The sequence below is a fragment of the Myotis yumanensis genome, unplaced genomic scaffold (genome assembly GCF_028538775.1).
Source record: "Myotis yumanensis isolate MYYU_CA2020_CCGP unplaced genomic scaffold, mMyoYum1.0.hap1 SCAF_3, whole genome shotgun sequence".
In the NCBI taxonomy this organism is placed as follows: domain Eukaryota; kingdom Metazoa; phylum Chordata; class Mammalia; order Chiroptera; family Vespertilionidae; genus Myotis; species Myotis yumanensis.
Window position 1 is genome coordinate 64,967,502 of NW_027223754.1, and position 23,685 is coordinate 64,991,186.

A 23,685-nucleotide genomic window follows, 5' to 3' on the forward strand; every position below is an offset into this window, starting at 1 on the left:
GAGGGTGGCATCGCAACCTCCCAATCCGCCCTGCTCTGTGCATGACGGGGGCGGCGCCCCAACTCCCCAATCGGCCCTGGTCTGAGCCCGACGAGGGGCTGCACCTAGGGATTGGGCCTGCCCTCTGCCACCCGGGAGCAGGCCTAAGCCAGCAGGTCGTTATCTCCCGAGGGGTCCCAGACTGCGAGAGGGCACAGGCTGGGCTGAGGGTCCCCCCGTTTCCAACCCCCGAGTGCACAAATTTTTGTGCACTGGGCCTCTAGTAATAATAATAATAAACATCCTACAGATAGCTAGATCTTGAGGATTAAAATGGTCTTATTTCTCTTGATAATACACCGTGGATAGATACATTAGCCTTTGACTGGTTACTGCATTAGTTAGGAATCTCCAGAGCAACATAACCAACAGAATATATATGGAAGATTATTGTGAGGAAGTGTCTCACTTGATGATGGAGGCTAAGTAGTCCCACAATCTGCTGTCTGCAAATGGAGACCCAGGAAAGCCCGTGGTGTAATGCAGTCTTGTTCAAAAGGCCCGAGAATCAGGGGGTCTGATGGCGAGGAAAAGAAGATGAAATGAGAAGTCCTGGATAAGTGAGGCAGAAGCCTTTATTTTTTCTCTGCCTTTTGTTCTCTTCAGACCCTCAGAATTGAAGGAAACCCAACCACATTGAAGAGGACAACTAACTACTGAGTCCACCAATTCAAATGCTAATTTCATCCAGAAAAATTCTCATAGACACACCTAGAAACAATATTTAATCCACTCATCCTTGGTCCAATCAAGTCAGCATATAAAATTAACTATTAGTTATAATACCAACATATCAGACAGACAGCTATTACATAATTGATATAGTATAACACAAAAAAGTATTAATATATAATATAATAATATACCTACTGTAATAAAGTTACCTAATTTTCTTTTGAAAATTTTATGAGTAATTGTAAAATATAATTAATAGCATTTTAGATCTTCAATGCATTGTAGTCACTCTGATCACAGTGAACATTGTGATTTATAACACATATTTAATGAATTCTAATTAGTGAAATAGTGAACGATTGCAAGAACCAGATCAGCCTGCAGTATATTATGTTATTTCTCTTAATGAAAATACAGAAAAATACTAAGGCTTTATAACTAACATTAAATCATACATATTAAATTTACATTGTATAATTAGTGGAAAAACTTAAATGTGTCTCCAGGTGAGATTGCAAAGAACAAATGGCATCCAGTCATCTAATAAATAGATGTTGAAGGCTCATTACATGTCTGATGCTGTGCTAGATTAGGGGACACAGGCAGTATAAAAAATGCACCCATGAAGCTTTCATGCTACTGTGACAATATAATGATTTAAATAAAGTGATTCAAATTGAGTAGATATTTGTCTGGAAGAATATGCTGATGAATATCAGCCTGAATGATTTAATTCATAATTAGTTCAGCTTCATAAAACATTCTATAAAACAGGTTAATTTAATCTCTCTGGCTACAAAAAAAAAATCAGGTAAAGTTATTAATTGCTTAGTAATTAAAATATTCCAAATAATTTGCCTTTGCATCTTTAAGTGACCGTAATTAACCTGGAATATGACTTGGTAACGCTTGTCACCTGTAGGTTGACAGCAACCCAGATAGTGCTCCCATCTTAGCATGAAGTCTATATAAGCAACTGATTCATGGCCCTTTTATTTTGTGACTTGATATGTACATCTGACCTTCAAATGAATGCCATTAGTTCCTGTAAAGTTTGTGTGTTGGTCATTCAGCTGTTGACTGTCTGCCATATATCTCCCCATTTCCATCCTCCTTTGTGGTGCTAGGGCTGGGAATTTGCAAATCACACTTCTCTTCTGGTACATATTCCCTGCTGATGCTTTTGTAAGCATCATTGCTAATATGGTTCACTAGAGGGAGACTGGTAAGGAAGAAGGAGGAGAATGGACTAACTCTGCTTATTAATTGTTCCTATCAGCATCATCTTAGTATCAATGCTCCACTTTGCCCCAAGAAGTTGGTCTGGTGTTCAATGCTTTCTCCACTTCCCAGACACCTCATAACCCTCAGAGGCCAGTTGGGCAGCTCTCCTCAAATGTAAGAGTTCCTGTTCTGAAGAAACTCCCAGTTCCCGAGATGCCAGTCCCAGGTAGGTTATGTCTCATCATCAGAGGTCTGAGCTCCCTTTTGAGGGAACATCATCCAAGTTTTTAGGCCTAATAAGCCCCAACCTCAGCCCCCTTTTTTTCACAAAACAGGACAGTACTGATTCCCATCAATATCATTTACGTTATGCCTTCTTTTCCCCCTTTGCTTTTCTGTCCTCTAATTACTGTTTAATATCTTACATGCTTTTTTCCAGTTAAAATAATTGGCATGATTTCTGTTTTCTGTCTGGATCCCAACTGATAACGTATTATCTGTGTATCCATTTGTTAGTAGGAACAGGCAGGCTACAATAAGAATGGGGTTAGGATGAAGTAGGTTAATTTATTATGTAGCCTAGGAACTATCTGAGCATTTATTTAATTTTTGTACTAGAGGAAATAATTTAAAGGAATCTTTCTTCCTAGAAATCTGTCCTTTTTTATGTTGTTTAGCAGTGAGCACAGTTGTACAGATAATTTTCTAGAGCATGCACCGTATATAAGATGCATGTCTGAATTCTTGAACTAGCAATATATATGAGCAGCAGTGAATTGGAAGAAAATAATTGCTAGAACTAAGAAACTGTGGTTGGTGACATTTCTGCATCTTAATGTGTGAACTCTGAGCAATTGCAGTTATTGGTAAGTCTTGTACATCTTGCACAAAGAAGATGTTGGTCAAATCACATGAGAAAAAACTGGCCTGAGGCTTTGAGACAGTGAACTATTGGCACCAAACCAGTTGACAAAAGTAGATGTTTTCAACAGGATCAAACAAAAGGTTTTGGTAAGGGATTATTGAGTATTTTAAAGATAAATCTCTAAATACTTGTCTATGTTATTAGTAGTTGCATTTATCTATTATTGCAGTTGAATTATAAAGAATACAAGAGGCCTGGTGCACAAAAATTTGTGCACTTGTGGGGGAGATGGGGTCCCTCAGCCCGGCCTGTGCCCTCTCACAGTCTGGGACCCCTCAGGAGATAATGACCTGCTGCTTAGGCCTGCTCCCAGGTGGCAGAGGGCAGGCCCAATCCATAGGTGCAGCCGCTGGTCGGGCTCAGAGCAGGGCTGATTGGGGAGTTGTGGCACCGCCTCCTGCCATGCACAGAGCAGGGTGGATCAGGAGGTTGCAATGCCACCCCTAGTCACACTCAGGTTAGGGCCAATTGGGGGTTGGGGTACCACCCCCTGTCACACTCAAGGCAGGGTTGATAGGGAGGTTGCGGCGCCACCCCCTGTCACACACAGAGCAGGGCTAATCAGATGTTGGGGCGATGCCCCCTGTCACACACAGAGCAGGGCCCATCAGGGGGGTTGGGGCTCTGTACCCTGTCACACACAGAGCAGGGCCGATCAGGGGGTTGAAGAGCTCCCCCTGTCATGCACAAAGCAGGGCCCATCAGGGGGTTGGGGAGCTCCCCCCTGTCACACACAGAGCAGGGCCAATCAGGGGGTTGAGGAGCTCCCCACTGTCACTCACAGAGAAGGGCCGATAGAGGAGTTGGGGCACCGCCCCCTATCACACACAGAGCAGGGCGGATCAGGGGGTTGGGGCGCCGCCACTGTCACACTCATGGCAGGGCCGATGGGGAGGTTATGGCTCTATCCCGTCACACACAGAGCAGGGCCTGTTGGGGTGGGGAAGGTTGGGGCGCTGCACCCTGTCACACACAGAGCAGGGCCTATTAGGGGGTTGGGGCACCACACCCTGTCACACACAGAGCCAGAGGGCGATCAGGGGGTTGGGAGCTACCCCCTATCAAGCACAGAGCAGGGCTGATCAGGGGGTTGGGGCGCCTTACCCTGTCAGGAACAGAGTAGGGCGGATAGGGAAGTTGTGACCTCACCCCCTGTCACACACAGATTCACAGGGCAATCTGGAGGTTTGGTCGCTGCCCACTGTCATGCTGTTCCCAGTGCCGGGAGGCCTCGCGGCTCTGCTGATCCAGTGCTGGGAAGCATATTACCCTTTTACTATATAAGATAGAGGCCTGGTACACAGGTGCAGGCCAGCTGGTTTGCCCTAAAGGGTGTCCTGGTTCAGGGTGGGGGTCCCCACTGGGGTGCCTGGCCAGACTCAGTGAGGGGATGATGGCTGTTTGCAGCTGGTCACACCACCTTCAGGGTGGAGGTCCCCACTGGGGTGCCTGGCCAGTCTGGGTGAGGGGCTGAGGGCCGTTTTCAGGCTGGTGGGTGACTGAAACTTGCAACTTGTCCTTTTATTCTTTTTTTTTTTTTATTCTGGGCTAGCTTTACCTCTGAGGCTTGGCTCTAGCTCTGAGGCCTCCGCTGCTGAAAGCAGGTATCTGGTTTGTTTGGGTTCTATAATTGTAACACTGTTGCAGTCCTGCTCACTCCAGCTCTGAGATCCCCGCTGTCTGAAAGCAGGGATCTGCGTGTGTTCTATAATTGAAACAATATTGCTGTCTGGCTGGCTGAAGCCTGGCTGGCTGAAAGCAGGTTTCTGGGGTTTTGTTTTGCTTCTATATTTGTAACAATGTTTCAAACTGCAAGCTCAGAGGCCGGCAAGTCAGGCGGGGAACATTGGCTTCCTCCATCACTGAAGCAAGCAAGCCTCCTGTTTGCTTCAAGCTGCCTGGCTGCCGGCTGCCATCTTGGTTGGCAGTTAATTTGCATATCGCCCTGATTAGCGAATGGGAAGGGTAGCAGAGGTACTGCTAATTACCATGTTTCTCTTTTAATAGATAGGATTGATTTCTTCTTATGGAAGTCACTGTGCAAGTAATTGAATTTACAAAAACAAAAACAAAAAAAATGCATGACTCTTTACCTGAGAAAGCTAGTCTAAAGAGAGACATGGTTATAACATAGAAGTATGTACACAGTATATGTGGGTATAGTATTTAAAAAAAAACAGATAATGTTCAGAAGTATTACAAAGAGGTTGGTGATTAACTGTATCTCTTTGGGGAAAAAAGGGTCAGTCACAGAGATGAAACCACAAATAGAGTAAATGAATTTAAATTCAGTCTTGTTGTTTTGAGCCTAGGACCTTCAATGAGTTAAAAACAAAGTTTATCAAGTAGGTGAAGGAAAAGAGCAAAATGGGAAAAAAAGAAATTTTAAACATTGTGTCCTGTATGTAAACTGCAAATTAGTGTCACAATACTCAGGGTACAGTGTCCCAGGAAGAGGAGTGTTGTGGCTAGATTAGCTAAAAAGCATCTAAAATTTGAAATTACTTTAAATATTACAAGAATTTATGGAAAGATAAAAGTACAGGAGAAAAATAAATCATAATATTGTATTTATGAAAAGGCAAAGATGGAGGTAGCAAGGCTTATAAAATTTGATCCAGAGTCCAGGTGAAAGATGAAAAACTAAAGTTAAGGTGGGATCAACATAGATGGTGAGGTGAAGAGAGGTATATCCCAGTCACCCATGGGATTGTCTGCAAAAGTGAATGGAGTAAAAGGGAAGTGTATGGAAGGCAGGGCCATTCTCTGGTTTATACAAATGGGTGCCATCAATTAAAATAGGACATTTAGTGGATGGTTCTACTTTGGAGGAATGAAAGGAAAAAGATAATTTTAGTATTCAGTGTATTGTGTTCTTAGGTCCTGTATCCAATATTCAGACACACTTTAAGCAATCATATACTGTTATTTATATACTAGAGGCCTGGTGCATGAAATTTGTGCAGGGGGGGGGGTGGTCCCTCAGCCTGGCCTGGACCCTCTTGCAGTCCGGGACCCCTTGGGGGATGGCTAAGATCGGGTCTAAGCTGGCAGTCGGACATCCATCTCACAATCCAGTATCCCTCACACCTTACCGCCTGCTTGCTCGCTCCTTGCCACTCAGCTCACTGCTTCTTAGCACTGCCACAGAAGCAGGAGAGGCTCCCACCAACGCCACTGCCCTCGACAGCCATGAGACCAGCTTCTGGCTGAGCGGCCCTCCCCCTGTGGGAGCACGCAGACCACCAGGGGGCAGCCCCTTCATTGAGCATCTGCCACCTAGTAGCCAGTGTGCATCATAGTGACCAGTCATTCTTAGGCTTTTATTATATAGACTAGAGACCTTGTGCACAAATATCTGTGCACTGGGTGGGGGGGTCCCTCACCCCAGCCTGCGGCCATTCACAGTCCAGGACCCCTTGGGGATGTCCACCTGTCAACTTAGGCCCACTCCCCAGGGGATCAGGCCTAAGCTTGCAGTCAGACAACCTTCTAGCAGCCAGGGAGCCCTTGGGAGATGTCCGACTAAAGGCTTAGGCCCCCAAGGGATCAGGTCTAAACCGTTAGTTGGACATTCCTAATGCTGCCACGGAGGTGGGAGAGGCTCCTGGCACCACCACTGACTTGGCCAACCAAGAGCCAGCTTCCGGCTGAGTGGAAGTGCACTGACCACTAGGGGGAAGCTCCTGCATTGAACATTTGCCCCTTCATGGCCACTGCACATCATAGCAACCGGTCATTCTGCCGATCAGTCAATGTACATATTAGCCTTTTATTATTATTACTTGTAGCCCAATGCACAGGTAGGGGTGGGAGGGGCCCCTCAGTCTGGCCTTCACCCTCTCCAATCTGAGAGCCCTCAAGGAATGTCCAACTACCTGTTGTTGCCTACACTTTTAACAGATAATAGCTCCATTGTTTCTTTCTTATGCTTAAAACCATTGGAATTAGTAGGTATTCAAAGTGTGTATACATTTTGGGGGGACACCCTGTATATCTCTAGTCAGCGGAGAAAGAAACCAACAGCAGATTTGGAACCCCCAGAGAGGGAACCTCGCTCACTCCCCACATGTCTCCTCACTTCACTTTCCACCTTCATGGGCAGCAGGAGAATCAACACTTTCTCTCAATTCGGAAAAGCACGTCCTGTCACCTGCTGCCCGGCAGGAGTGAGCTAGGCCCCAAGCAAGCGAGGCTCAGTCAGGGCAGCCTTCGCTCATGGATGCTGGCACCCAAAGTGCACATTCCTCCTCTACAGTCGCCCTGACTATCCCACTGTTTCACTGAGAGGATGGAATTCCTTTCCACCTCTGGGTTCTTAATCTTGAACGCTGTCTATCTGCACCTGCTCCTGCCTCAGCAGCTGCATTATCTCCCCAGAGGTGATCTCGTACCTGCACTGGCCTCCATGGGAACAGGGCATCACCATTCTGCCCTCTCACTGTCATCTCACAGGTGCCTACCCTCAGCACCCAGAACACCCAGACACTCTCCAAAGGACGTGAGCGCATCAGAGGGGATGTGTGCACATCCTGTGGGGGTGTTAGGCATGCTGAGTTGATGGAAGTACGGTGGAGAGGCGGGGGGAACTTGTGCACCCCTTGGTTTGCAACTGTTGCAGGCATAGGAGGGTGACAGTGTGCTGGGGGATGTTCGCACGCCACGGGGGGATGTGCACACCAGAGGCCTCTGGCTTTGCAGATCCGCAAACCCCCGTGGTGCGCCCAGGAGGATGTCAGTCTGGCCCCCCACAGTGGCTGTCCCTGCGATCCTGCACCTTCTGGGCCAGGAGGTGGATCTTGCACAGCCACTCCTGGGCTCTGATGGCCTGCAGGCGCTACTTCAGCTCAGCCTGCAGGCTCTGCTTGGTGTACTCACAGCTGTCACCACCCCCATGTGTGGAGTACAGGCCGCCCTCCGCTGGCCTGCCTCCCCTGTCCAGAGGCTCTCTGCGCTGCTCATTTACCCAGAGTGACTAGAGCTGGGCGGAAGCCAAGCGTCCTGCCCTGCCCAACCCCGGCCAATCCACCCCTGTGCGAGTTGCCGCCCCACCACGAAGGGTCACGAATCCAGGTCCCGGGACTGCCGACAGCCTCAAGCGCTGCCCCCTGCCCCCAGGTCATGGATCCAGGTCCCAGACCACGGACAGCCTCAAGCGCTGCTGCCACACTGGCCAGGACATGAATCTGGGTCCCAGACCTCCGACAGCCTCAAGCGCTGCTGCCACACTGGCCAGGACATGAATCTGGGTCCCAGACCTCCGACAGCCTCAAGGGCTGCCCCCCACTTTGCAGAGTCACAGATCCGGGTCCCAGACCGTGGACAGCCTCCCGCTCTGCCCCCAACTCGGCAGCGTCACAGATCTGGGTCCCGGGACCCAGACAGCCTTGCCCACTGCCGCCCGCCTTCAGTATGCAAATTAGCTGCCATCTTGTTGCTTCAGGGTGGGGGTCTCCACTAGGGTGCTTGGCCAGTCTGGATGAGGGGATGATGGCTGTTTGTAGCTGGTCACACCCCCTTCAGGGAGGGGGTCTCCACTGGGGTGCCTGGCCAGTCTGGATGAGGGGCTGAGGGCTGTTTTCAGGCTGGCGGGCAACTGAAGCTCCCAACCTCTCCTTTTTTTTCTTTTTTCTTTTATTCTGGGATTTATTTACCTTCTATGGCTGTCACTGGAGCTGAGAGCCGGCTTTAGCTCTGAGGCTCGGCTGCAGCTCTGAAACCTCGGCTGCTGAAAGCAGGTACTGGGTTTGTTTGGGTTCTATAATTGAAACACTGTTGTGGTCCTGCTGGCTGAAGCCCTTCTGGCTGAAAGCAGGTTTCTGGAGTTTGTTTAGCTTCTATACTTGCAACATTGTTTCTTAGAGTGCAAGCTCAGAGCCCGGCAGCTGCAGGCCGGGAACCTTGGCTTCCTCCATCACTGGAGCAAGCAAGCCTCCTGTTAGCTTCAGTGCCTGGCTGCCGACAGCCATCTTGGTTGGCAGTTAATTTGCATAAGGATATGCTGATTAGCCAATGGGAAGGGTGTCGGGGTTATGGTCAATTTCCATGTTTCTCTTTTATTAGATAGGATTGTAATGATTATTAATAGACTTTGAGGAGGATATATATATATATATATATATATATATATATATATGCCTAAGCGACCAAATGACCAAACGACCAAGCAACTGGTCGACTGGTAGCTATGACACGCACTGATCACCAGGGGACAGACACCCAACGCAAGAGCTGCCGCCTGATGGTCTGTACTCCTACAGCCAACCTCCCATGGCTGGCCAATCTCCCGCAGTCCCACTCCTCACTCCACCCCTGCTGGCACACCCAAAAAGTCCCTGATTGTCCTCAATTGCTGGCCAGGCTGAGGGACCCCATCGGTGCATGAATTCGTGCACCGGGCCTCTAGTGTTTATATATTTGAAGAAGAAATAGGATCCCTTGATAGTATGCATGAGATTAGTTAATATTAGTGCTATGTGGTATTAGATTTCAATCATTTCTGGAAAGAAAATGTCATTACAAGACTATCTTCATTTAATTTCCAATCCACAATGTTGTGCACTTATTTTCAATGACATCCATTCATTTTAAATGATATTTTCTAGTAATCTGCATAGATATGTTTCATTAAAATAAAACAAAGATAAACAAAAATGAGAAACATATAGGAACCATCATGAGGCATGACCTTTCTAATTGGATTATAATTATATAGAAGCAACTTAATAGTCATTGCAGGAGGGTTGTCAAAAAGATGCAAGAGAATCAAAATTCACTTTTCCTGGATAAGCACACATCTAATCAAATGTATTTAGAAAAGGATTACTAAAAGAGAAATGTTTCAGCCAAGAAATCGCTTGAATCCAAATTTATTGTTTATTGCTTAAATATTTGAGTAGGAACTTTCAGTGTAATTTATTAAATATCCATGTTAAAGTTAATAATTATATGAAGAGTTTTATATATGTGTTTAGTAGTAAATTCTTGACTATCTTACAACTGTATCATGGAACTATCACCATAATATGAACATTCATATCATGTAAAAGACTCTCATTGACTAAAATGACAGTTCAATTAAACATTAGAATCAGAATAATTGAGTTTATTTTGCCTTTAGAACACAGTTTAATATGACTATTAGGATTCTTTAAAAAGTGGTGTTTATTATGTCAATGTATTCTTCTCTATAAGCTTGGATATCTCAAATCTTAATTTAATTGATTCATAGTCTATTATAACTTAGGACAAGCTAAACAATCATTCTTTGTTAGATCTTCCAGCCAGCTGCAAGGAACATATTTCTTCCATGTTTGCTACCTCTTGTCATTAAACCCAGTAGGCTGTAAGTGCTCAATTAAACTTTTTATTTTGAATAGTGGATAAGTAAATGAATGAATGCAGTATTTCAAAAGTCATATTTTCAAGGATTTTTTTCTAATATGTAAAGTTAAGTTATATTTTAGTGAAGTACTACTTTTCCTCTTTCCTTCTATTATTTTTTTCTCACTTCTTCCTTCTTTTTATCTCTTCCTTCCCTTCCTTTCTTCCTTCCTTTCTTTTTACCTTCATCCTTCTCGCCACACTTCTTCCCTAATAATAGTATAGTAGCAATAAACTAAAAAATATATAATGGCATTTTTAAAAATATATATTTTATTGATTTTTTACAGTGAGGAAGGGAGAGGGATAGAGAGTTAGAAACATCAATGAGAGAGAAACATTGATCAGCTGCCTCCTGCACACTCCCTACTGGAGATGTGCCCGCAACCAAGGTACATGCCCTTGACCAGAATCGAACCTGGGACCCTTGAGTCTGCAGGCTGATGCTCTATCCACTGAGCCAAACCAGTTAGGGCTATAATGGCACACTATTTAATTATTTCCCTTTACATAATTTTAGGCATACTTTATTTTCTAAATCCTATGTATTTTATGTCATAATTTTTTTTTTAAATATATTTTATTGATTTTTTACAGAGAGGAAGGAAGAGAGATAGAGAGTTAGAAACATCGATGAGAGAGAAACATCGATCAGCCGCCTCCTGCACATCTCCTACTGGGGATGTGCCCGCAACCCAGGTACATGCCCTTGACCGGAATCGAACCCGGGACCTTTCAGTCCGCAGGCCGACGCTCTATCCACTGAGCCAAACCGGTTTCGGCTTATGTCATAATTTTGATAAATTATATTTAACTATCTTTCTCAGCAAAATATTATATGCAGATTGATAAATATAGAAAAATAGTTAGTTTACATAATAGGCTGAAACAGTGTTTTAAGCATATGAAATATTACTGTAGGTATAAAAAATAAAAATTCCTCTTCATCTGTTAAGTATGCCTTAATATGTTTAATTCATATTCCTTTAATAAAACTCAACAGTACATTTTGTTGGAGTCATTTAAATTACTGATCTTTAAACAAAGTACTGCAGAGTAAAAGGGAAATGCAAAATGGATTTTTAGGAGAAAGACCAAAACAAATTTTACATTGCCATTTTTGAATGGTTATCGATATTATGATGAAAATGTAGGCATAGCATATTTGTACTGTTTATTTTATATTATTTTAATTAAATTAAAGTTGATATCAAGTTAGAAAATCCACAAAGCACCAATTACTATGGAAACCATTTAATTATATGCACTCAAATTTCTACATAACCTCTGATGGAAAGTTTTCTCTGTCCTGTTTTTGTTGTGTAATTTCACACACTGTTTCCTTCCCTAAAGGAAATACGTACTTGATTCAGTTCTTGGATAAAAATGACCTGTCACTAAAGTTTGCTTTAAAGGGTTTTTGCTTTTTTAACAACAAAAACACTGAATACTGAAAGAAAAATCAAGGCACAAGGGATTACAGATCAGCTGCTGTGGTATAAATCAATATTTGAAATGCATAACAGTGACTTTTCTTCCCTCCAAAGTAGGAATTTTTTGTGCTTAATTTCTTGTTTTATTAAAATGTCAAACTGTGTCTAGGAAGGCCTTCAAATTTAGCTTTGGTTTCTATTTAAATGTACTGCTCAATAACTAGTACAAGAACATTAATACAATTGCACTTTATGTTTGATTCCTGTGCCCTGTTAGGGTTGCTGAAACTGGCGATTTCATGAATGGACAACTACCATACTCCTGGCTATGTTAGGGAATCCGCTAACTCTCTAATCTCCTACCTTCAGCAAAGGGGATTGGTATGAAAAATCTCCAACCAGTCACATCTAGAAACGCATCATAATCATCATCCTTCTTAACACAAATGTAGGGGCAGACACGTCTTCCCTTCTTTAAGAAAAAAGCCTGTATTGTTAAAAGTATTACATGTCCCTTTTTTCCTCCCATTGACCCCTTGTAGTCCGCCTTTGCTTCCTGCCCCAGGCATCCACCACCCTGTTGTCTGTGTCCATGGGTTATGCATATGTCATACAAGTTCTTTGGCTGATCTCTTCCCACCCAACCCCATCATCTTCTCTTCTCCAAACAGATTTTTGTAGGACAGTAGCCTTTGGATATACGTCCAGTAATCCCTCCTTAACCGCAGTTTCTGGTTTCAGTTACCCACACTCAACCCTGGGCCGAAAATATTAAGTAGAAAATCCCAGAAATAAACAATTCATAAATATTAAATTATGTGTCATTCTGAGTAGCATGATGAAATCTCCCACTGTCCCAGGATGTGAACTATCCTTTTGTCCAACTTATGAACACTGTGTATGCCTCCTGCCAGGAGGTCACTGAGAAGGCTTCTTGGTTAATAGACTATTCAGGTAGTGCTTGTGCTCAAGTTACCCTTATTTTAATTAGTGATGGCCCCAAACCACAAGACCACAAGAGTTGTGATGCTGGCAATATGGATATGCCAAAGAGAAACCGTAAAGTGTTTTCTTTAAGTAAAAGGTATGTATGGGGGGTGGGGGGGGGGGGTGCACAGTATACATAAGACTCTGTACTATCCTTGGTGTCAGGCTTCCACTGAGGGTCTTGGGAAGATTTTCCCCAAATATAGATAGACTACTGTATTTCTTTATTGCCTAAATTCTTCCAAACATTTTATGTTATGATTTATGTACTAAAAGACTTATGCCTTCAAATTCTCTTTTAGCATTTTATTCCACTCTAAGTTTGCACTGAGAAGCGTTCTCAGTCTAACGCTACACATCAAATGCACCGATTTTGCAACCCTGGTCCCCTGTACTCTCAGGTGCCCACCTTCCCGATTTCTACTGTGTGCCTCTGGCCCCCGGGGTGGGGTACTGCCGGAGGGTATGAATGACAGCATCACAATGGAAGTGTCAGATGGTGGCATCATCATCCTTGGACGCCAGCATCCCTGTTACTTCGGTGTCTCACTACAGAGACACTAGGCTAAAGGTTAAAGGATGCGGTTTATTAAATAATTCAAGACATTAACCTTCAACCTGCACACCGATGGCAGCCTATTAAGTTTACGCTGCTATGATTCATGTTTGGTGCTTACTGATGCTAAAGCATGATGCCTGTTTGCTTTCCTTCTATTGCTACCCAGTAATGCGATGGGGAGAATGAAAAAGGGGACAGGACCCACGCCAAGGGACAATAAGAGCAGCAGCTTCACTTGCATAAAGAAGATTGAAGCCTTCCGCCCTCCCTCCATCTCTCCGCGTAGGCCCCAGTGCACAGCTGCGTCACTTACGGGGAGGAGGAGGCGCTGAGGCAGAGAGAAAATTGTATTGTGAGGACCTTGACAGCGTTTCCTTTCGCCTCCCTATATTTTCCGGAATATTTCTTTTCCTCTCTTACAAACTGACTATATAAAACCACCCCTTCTCCACCTTGCAGAAGGCATTTGACTTTCTCAGAAACACACCGGGCAAGCTCTCAGAGCATCTCAGAGGGGCGAGGGACAGGGGCGCAGGTGCACTCAGCAGGCTGGGTGAGGGGAGCGCTTCTTGGAGACTTGGGGCTCTTTCTCTCTCTCTCTCCCTCTTGGCGCTCTCCAGGCGCTGAACTCAGCTGCAAGGACTGGAGACCCACACCTTTCCAACTGAAGCGGTGCCGCGGGCGCCTCCCAGGGCGGTGTATCCAGCTGCCTCCACCTCCCTGAGCTCCGGAGCGCTCGGACCTCCCTCTCTCGCGCGTCTCCAGCATCAGGGTCGTCCCTCCCACCGTGCTCCTGAGCGGAGATCGGGAAATCTCAGCCCTCAGCTTCCCTCTCCCGCCTCTGCTCCCGGCCGGTGGGCTCCCCACGCGCAAGTCCTGCAGACCTGACCGCCGCTGAGCCGCTCAGCTCTGCTGTCCGAGCCCCCGTGGTCGCCTGGCGGAGCGCGCATCCCGCCTCGCTGCGTCGCCTGCTCCGGGTGCGGAGAGCACACCCAGCCTCGTCCTGCAACCCCAGGCTCCGCGGGCTTCCCCCGCCAGCCGGCCCGTCCACTCCCGCGCCCGCTGAGCTGCCTGAGCCGTCCTTGCATCAAGCATGTCGGGCTCTGGACGAAAAGACTTCGATGTGAAACACATCCTGCGACTCCGCTGGAAACTCTTCAGTCACCCGTCCCCGTCCCCGGGCGGCCCGGCGGGGGGCGGCTGCTTGCAGCAGGACAGCAGCGGCAGTTTCGAGCATTGGGGACCCAGCCAGAACCGCCTGCTCAAAAGCCAAGAGAAGGGCAGCGTGAGCACATTCTGGAAGAAGCCTTCTTCTTCTTCCTCCTCCACTTCGTCTTCCTCCCCATCCTCATCCTCCTCTCCCTTCAACCCACTGAATGGCACCCTGCTGCCAGTGGCCACGCGGCTGCAGCAAGGGGCGCCCAGGCAGGGCACCCCACCGCCCGCCAGGACTCTCTTCTACGTTGAGTCCCTAGAGGAGGAGGAAGTGCCCGGCATGGACTTTTCTGGGCCGCACGAAAAAGGGCTGGTCCTGCAGGAGCTCAAAGTGGAGCCGGCCAACTCGAGCCAGGCAACAGGTGAAGGCTGTGGACACAGGTACAGTCAGTCCCCACGGGACATCCAAGCATCTCCCACTTTTCACTCCTTTCCCCCACCCCTGTGTGCTTTGCTACTTAGTAAGTCTGAAAGGTTGCAGGTTGAACATTTTGGTCCAGAGATGCCAGCAGGGTTTTCATGTCCCAAGTTGTCATCTCGTTAAAAGTTTGTTCATTAATTTCTACCGCTTCAAACATACTGCTTTCCTTTGGCAAGTTCTCTGAGCTGCAAGCAGAAATTGAACATAGATTCACTTTGATAAGTCTCTAGGGGGAGTGGTTCTCATGTGTCTGAGGATACAGCATTTTCTGTCATTAAATTATATCAGTCTTCTAGTTATCTGATGTCAGGTGAAACGTGTTTAACCACCACTCAACTGCACCTTACAGACTGGCTTAATGACTGACTTAGCAAGTTATCCGGGATCCCTGTGGCTTGAATCTATATTCCAGGAGGAATGAGGTGCACAGATGAGTAGCCTCCTGGACAGTAGCATTGTCTCCCCCTCAACCCCCATCCACGAAATAGAGTGTTATTCTCCATCCCAACTTCTTTTTATCCTTTACTTTTGCCTTGTTCAAAGTCTTAGAATTGAACTGTTGCTGAGCCCACTGGCTTTCAGCGTTTCTGATTTGTTGGCTCAGTATGGGATTGTGTATCCTTACCAAGCAGGTCAACATCATTTCTTGTTTATTTCTAATATTTTACCCCTTTGGGTAGAGTTCTACTTTCAAGACTTATAGAAAACCTTCACACGCATGAAAATTCTTCAAAGTTTTACATTTTTGGAGAATGACTCATTACTCTGCAACAGATAATTACTAGGTTTGGCATGTAGGGAGGACATCAAAAGATCTGCATTTGTCTTATGTGATATCAAAACACATATTGAAGATATATATAGGAGAAACGAAATGATAATGAGTATGTTAATAAAAACTAATTACCTAACAAATTAGAAACAGAAGCAACTTTTTAAACTTGGCTGATTGAATCAGCTTCTTGTGAATTAAGTCACAGATAAATACATAAAACAAAATTATATGTATGTGTACTTTAATTATGTTGACAAATGTGAGTGTAGAGATATAAAGAAATCCTTGAATTGCTTCACTTATATGGATTATGTTGGTTTAAATTTGAATCTTAACAGCCTTGAACATAATCACAAAATAAATGTGAGATAATTATTTTAAAGAGGAAGTAGTTTAATTTGCATTTTTCAAGTATGTCAAAGTTTTATTCCCCCCCCCACATATAGGAAATCAAATGTAAGTTTATTTATTACTCAAATAAGATATTTTACCAAGAAGGTTAGAATTTTGGGTACCAATAGCACCACGAAGTTATTTGATTTATGCATTCACTCATTACCTGTAGTTTTAGACCTATTTATTATTTTTTTAAATAAAATATGTTGGGTTTTACCCAGTTTTGGCAATCATTCATAAACATTTACCAATTCACCTTATATATTTAAAAGACAGATAAAACATTTACTAATAGCTATTTTATTGAAATTGATACATTGTGACTCAGTTCAATAAAAAAGTAGATGAATTATTTTGTTTTGTGATGTCTTCAAGTCAGCTTAAAATATTTGATGTTCTGGGAATATTAATGTTTGATCATTTAAAAGACAATTTGCTTTATAACAAATATAGCTGTATGTAAATTAGCCAAATATGGCATGAGTAATTTCTGAAAGACTTTCTTGTAAGTTGCAGGATTTGAAAATATTAATGGAATATTGACATAAGAAATTATAATAAAAAATAAAACCAATGACTGATAGCTCATTTAGGGAAAACACCATCAGAATTAGCTTCCAGCCCCCCCCCCCCCTGCTTTTTTTCTAAATATACATCAGTGTTTTTATTCACAAAGAGTTTTAAGTGAAAAGTATTCTGAAAACAAGCCTAACACCACCTTAAATCATACTTACTATTGGAATGGAAGTCTCCTATGGGACTTTGTATATGTAAAATATAAAAATCAAATTTTATTTTATTTTTAAATTCTTATTAATGCTTAAATCCTTTAGATTAATTTAAATTTCTCACTGGACAAACAAGTTAGCACTGGTTTGTATTCTCAGGGGTATAGTATGTACCTAAACCTTCATAGAACATTGGTTCTGTTATCAAGATTGATTGAATTTTACTACTAACCTTGATAATTAGTCATTATCAATATTATATTAACATATGGTAAAAATAAGGTTCATTTCACAGAAGAGACAGCATTTCCAAAGTTATATACTGAATGGAAAATAATAAAGTAATTTGTAATGTTGATTTACTTTTGTTTTTTATCATAACTTATGCAGCAAATCAAGATAATGTTTATAATGATGAATGAGTACATAAACTATATAAACCCTGCATGATAATCTTGATTACTGGGGTCATTATTATATCATTGTACTGTGATGTCAGTGACTTGATATTTAGCAATTAGTTTTGTCAAGTCTGACTGCTATGCTAAAAAATATGTTCATATATACAGCAAGAGTTGGCCTCTTTTCTGTTCTCTTCCTGCATATTCTGATCTCTCTGCATTGATTTAAGTTGTTGTTCAAACAGCTGAAGGCTGCTCAGGGAAAAGCTGCCCATATTCTCAGAATTCTAGAAAGGCCAAATTATCATGGAGGTGAAACATAAAGGCAGCATTAAACTAATTTGATGCTCAAACCCAGCCTTTATCTTATTCCACCCTGTCAGACATACATACACAAATCTCAGTATTCTAATACCTCAACCATTATATCGTTAATAATTCTAACTTTTATAGTAATAGCCTCCTGACCTATGCTTTTAATCATTTTTCTCTACTGTCCACACATAGTTGTTAGAAAGTGTATAAAATCCCAGCTATTCAGATCAGCATATGTATTTTGATATGAATAGTTTTGTCCAAAATTTATAGGTAGTAAACTGAGAAACCAAAGAGAAATATTTATATTATTGCAATGTGTACAGATGTGAGTAGAAGAGATATCATGTTTGACTGCTTATTTTTTGATTTTCTAAATTCTCACAGAATGCAGTCATCTGATTCCATGGTTTTAGTTACCATCCCTAAACTCTATTTCTATATTTGCAATTCAAAACCTAGACTTCCCTCTGACCTGTGGTCTGACAAATCCACCTCTCTGCTTAACCCCTGTGGTGATTATCACAGAGACAGCATAAATACATGTAGAAAATTGAGCTCATAATCTCCCTTCTCTTTGCTCAATGTCCTTCTTCTCTGTCAGAGGATAGCTCTCTATGCATTGGTTTGTGTAAACCAGAAATCTGGGTCTTACTTGCCCAAATCCTCTTTCCCACAATTTTCAATATTTCACCTAGAACTGTCACTTTTACTTGAAAAATGCCCCCATATTTGTCCCACTTCTCTCCATCCCCATTGTCTACACCAATTCTAAGATATTGTCCTCTTTCAACTCAACTGCCCTCTGCATCATATTCCTTCATTAATTTTGCCACCTGTAATCCATTCTCCTTACTAGAGTCAATGAAAATTATATTAAAAGAAAATCTGAACTATTTCGCCACATCTCTGGCTCTCCTCCCCCTGATCTACAAAACATTTCTACCATCCTCTGACCTCAATCCATACTTTGGGCATCTGGGCCCTGAGTGATGTGTCTCTTATCTGCTAGCGAGGCCCTTCAATCACCAACCCCCCTACCACCCTCTGCCTTCAAGACTCCATGTTGTTCTTTATCATTTTCTCTGCCTCTGGGCCTCACAAACTTGTTACCTCTATTTGTATAGTGACTCCCCTTTTCTTAACACACCCTTTTCCGAGTGTATTCCTATTCACCATTGAAATGTCTTGCATAAAGATCTGCACCTTTCTCAGAGAAGCATTCATTAATTCTCCCAGGCAAATTTTTAACTTAAAACATTTTTGGAATATGCAATCCTCTTGTTGTATGTTCTTTGAATAACTGCTCTCTACTTTTTAATTTCTTATTGTAGCTTATAACCATACATTATTAGTTGTGTTGCTTTTATTGTTTGTTGTTAACTACAGTTGCCCAGTGGCCAGGGTGTTTGTTTTGGTCATCATTTTATCTCTATCCAAGAACATGTAGTTACTCAATAAATGCTGTTGAGTGAATAAATATTTTTCATAATAATGAGTGACATAGATTACAACCTGGTTATTTGGCAGGTAGCATATTGAATAATTGTATTGTGTAATTTAATATTCAGAATCACTCTATGATTCTCATACAATTATATATCCCTTTGGAACAATGATTACATAAATGAGAAAACTGAGATATAAACAGGCAATTTGCCCAGAGTCACAGACTTTTAAGTAATATAGCTAGAATTTTTTTGTGATTCAACTTTAATTTTTTTGTTCTAATTCATTTGTTCTTTTATTACAGAAGGTCTATTATACTTTGTTGAATGTATATTTTCTTTTTTTTTTCTTTATTGATCAAGGTACTTCGTATGTGTCCTTATTCCCCCATTGCCACCCACACCCCCACTCATGCCCTCACCCCCCTGGTGTCTATGTCCATTGGTTAGGCTTATATGCATGCATACAAGTCCTTTTACTTTATTTTTTAATAAACTTATTGGGATGGCATTGGTCAATAAAATCATATAGGTTTGAAGTGTATGATTCTATAATATATTATTTGTATATTGCATTGTTTGTTTACCATACACAGTCAAATCTTCTGTCACCATCTATTTGACTCAGTTTACCCTTTACTACCTCTGCTGGACTTTTAGTCTTTGCTATCTGATCCCAGACACCATATTTTTCAGGCCACTTTGCCAACTCTCCTTTCCCTCTGCTTAAACAGGCGAGTGGAACATAATAAAAGAGGATCTAACTAAGGCTATTATAAAGCAGTTCTTTTTATTCCTTTGGTGGAAATTATGCTTGTTTGAATGTTTACATAGACTTATTAACATGATCCTAATGCCCAACGCCTTCCTTATGAGTTTCAAAGAAGACTTCTCAGTCCAAATTAGAAAACACAAAGTAATTTTCTGAAGTACGATACATTTGTAGCATTTAACTTTATAATTCAACAAAAGTATGAGGGGATCACTTAGACAAGGTAAATAATTTAATTTTGGAGCCTAAAAGAGAGCTTTATGATAGAAAATGTGCTTCTGAACGTCAGAACCTTTGATACAGAGAAATAGTGCAGAAAAATAACATACGCCATTTGAACCTCATGGAAGTTGGTGGGACCTGAGCCAGGTATTTAATTTAAAAAAAATATATGTTTTATTGATTTTTAGAGAGAGAGGAAGGGAGAGGGATTGAGAGAAATATTGATGAGAGAGAAACATCATAGCCCCCTACTGGGGTAAAGCTACAGTCAGGTGCCCTGACCTGGAATCGAACAGGTGACCTCTTGGTTCCTGGGTCAATACTCAACCCCTGAACTACACCAGCTGGGCATGTGTGAGGTATTTAAAATGAAAAAGAATCAGTCTTGCCTCAAAAGGTAAAACAATTTTTAAAATGGTAAAGAACTATTTTTCAGGAAAGTTGTTCTAAAACCATGCTTCTATGGAAGACTAAAATGAACTAATGTTTATATTTCCCCCACAACCCCAATTTCATAGTGGGGAAAAAAACAGCATGGGCTGATTTTACTCAATTTTATGTCTTTTTGGTAATTTATCCTAAACTTTGGAATTATACAGCCTATTGCTATTTAAGGCAGAACTAGCAAAGATGATAGTTGAAACCTTTTTTTAAAAATATATTTTATTGATTTTTTACAGAGAGGAAGGGAGAGAGATAGAGAGTTAGAAACATCGATGAAAGAGAAACATTCATCAGCTGCCTCCTGCACTCCCTCTACTGGGGATGTGCCCGCAACCAAGGTACATGCCCTTGACAAGAATCGAAGCTGGGACTCTTTAGTCCGCAGGCAGACGCTCTATCCACTGAGCCAAACCGGTTAGGGTGAAAACTTTTTTTTTTTTTTTTTACCTATTTCAGGATGGATTCATCAATATTACATGGCATTCTGCAAATAAGCCCACAATATTCAGGTGCCCTCCCCTATGAACATGTTTGTTGTAAGCAAACTAAGATCATAAAGAAAAAAGAAATGAGACCACTAGGTTGGATTTTCAGGTACCCAAATCTCCAGAGCTATCTGAAAGAAAGATGTGAATACAAATGCTAGATTACATAATTGTAACTCTTAATTACAACAAACACAAAAGAGCAATGCTAACTGAAAGACCATATTCTGGTTTTCATTAATAAATTTCCAATGAATACTTTGTAAACTATATTATTAACCTCTTTTTAGGAACTATTTTAAAATAATTTTAAAGTAATATAGAAATCTTCCCTATTCAATCAAAATCAGCTTTTGGTTAACAGAACATAATATTGATCAGATATTTTCTTCCATTGTTTTTTTTTTTTTCAAGACTTAAAGATAATTTGTGTATCTGGGGAAGATGTGCTTGTAACAATCAAATGTTAAGTCCTGTCTTATTGATTTTGATTAATAGTTCTTATAGAATTTACAGAAAATTGAGATCTGCAGTATATTTTAGAGTTAAATAAAGTTTCTATTTCTCTCATTCTATCTTTCTCTCTTTCTTTCTTACATTCTTTCTTTCTTTCCTTTTTACCATCCAAAATAACTTTAGGTGTTTTTGTTTGTTTGTTTGTTTGGTAGTTGTAATAACAAATACTCTTGAATTTACATATTAGTTTAAGCCAGATATTAATTTACCTTTCTGAATTTAAAATTGTGTTATTGAAAACATTAAAGAAAATATCTGATGCAGGCACAGATAATCTGAACAAATTAAAGATGGTTTTGAAGATCTTGTAAATCAAGTATAGGCAACAATACATATATATAGCCTATTGTACAATATAGCTTTGATGCTAGCTACCTTTGCTGACTTCTTTGGCCAGGATTTAAAAACAGTTTGATCTAAGTGAGTACTTATAAAAGCTTAACAAAAGTTACCTCAACCAGAGAGAATGTGCACTATGATTTTAATATTCCAAGAAAAATCTGTTTTGAATGGTAAGACTATGAGGCAGATAATTTTATATGAAGATCATGTCACAGAAATGCTTTTCAAAAATTGATCTTAGAATCTTCAATAATAGTAAAGAGTGGAACCAATCTGTGTTAATTCTAAGTTTAATCTTCTTCCATTTCTTTAGGTGGCCTTAGTTCAATTATAGTAACTGATTTTCATAGGAAATCTTTTAGTTCGATTTTTTATCCTTGTGATAGTTTGCCCTGGTAGATTATTTTGGCACCTTTTCTCCTTAGTGATATTGCTAGATATTTGCTTATATAAATCAGCATTTTCATCTTAACTAAAATATGATGGAACAACTTAAATTATGGGATCAAAAAATTGGGAGGATTTATATTAAGAGAGAATGGAAGTATTAACTATGTTGTAGTTTTTCAAGAGACGAGTGCCAGTACCTCTTTCTAAGATATCTTTGTGAGATTTTTTATTTTGTTTCATTTCCCTGGTAGATTTCAATTTTACTCAATATTCAAGAGATCTCTTTAGGTCAGTATTCACAAGTAATAGCGCCTCAGAGAAAATGGAAAATATGTTGCTGATTTCTTGTATTTATGAATTTATGAATATAAAACATCCCAATTTTCTAACTCTGAGATTAAATTTTGAACTCTACTATTTTGAAAATAAATTTGGAGTAGTTTTTTATCATTTGCAATAAAATTTAAATATGATACCTACTTTTCACTTACCCTACTTTTGATATACTAGCATGTAATTATAATAGAGAAGTTTATGCAAATTAGAGCTTAGATGTTTGGTATTTGGTAATCCACTGATAATTTTTAAAGATTTACTTGTATAATTTCTTTCCAAAAGGCATGTAATTTTCATATAATACATCATTTATGATTCTGTTGCAGTGGTTTTGGTTAGATCAGTAAATTGTGTTTAGAATATTCCCACATTATGTGCCCAGAAATTAGAAAATTAAAAAAAAAACAGTTAAGATGAAAAAATCCTGGGAAAATAATATTTTAATCATTTTATTCAAGTTAGGATGAAAGAAAAACTTGTGCTCCTGTTTCTAGCCCAGACAGAATAATAGGGACTGGACTTACCCTCTCACCTGAAGCAATAACAAAGAATGAAAGAAGGAAGGGAAAAAAGACAAAATTATATATAGACAATATAGGGAGAAAGAAAGAGAGAAAGAGAGAGAAAGAGAGAAGAAGAAGAAGAAGAAGAAGAAGAAGAAGAAGCAGAAGAAGAAGGAGGAGGAGGAGGAGGAGGAGGAGGAGGAGGAAGAGGAGAGGAGGGGGAAGGAGAAGGAGAAGGAGAAGGAGGAGGAGGAGGAGGAGGAGGAGGAGGAGGAGGAGGAGGAAAAGAGGAAGGAAGGATTAAAAAGAAAGAGAAAAATGAAAGAGAAAAATGAAAGAAAAAGAAGGAAGGAAGGAAGGAAGGAAGGAAGGAAGGAAGGAAGGAAGGAAGGAAGGAAGGAAGGAAGGAAGGGAGGGAGGGAGGGAGGGAGAGAGGGAGGGAGGGAAGGAGGGAGGGAGGGAGGGAGGAACAGTATATGAAACAACATTTTTCAAGATACTGAAGGAGAGTGATTACTAAAATATTTTAAAAAAAGAAATGAGTCCTGTGATTGCCCAGCTCACTGAGCAAGATTCCAGGCACTGTTACAGGTAAAGGGAAACCAGGAGGAACATGATAATTATGCAGAATGAAGACATGGAACTCAATGTGCAGGAAGACCAAAACAAAGTGTCTTTCAAGAGAACTGTGTACACGGCTTTCTGACTACTATGTTGTATATCCGAAACTAATATTGAGCTGTGTTGAATG

General features: G+C 41.5%; 1 protein-coding gene across 1 annotated transcript in view; it reads left to right on the forward strand.

Annotated features, from left to right (window-relative positions):
• The first annotated feature begins 14,318 nt into the window (after positions 1-14,318).
• The window catches only part of KLHL1 (kelch like family member 1), a 380,716-nt gene continuing 371,349 nt past the window's right edge, over positions 14,319-23,685 (forward strand). Inside the window, exon 1 of the mRNA XM_070408965.1 lies at positions 14,319-14,821. Within this exon, the coding sequence (XP_070265066.1) occupies positions 14,319-14,821 (503 nt within the window). The remainder of the gene's footprint in view (positions 14,822-23,685) is intronic.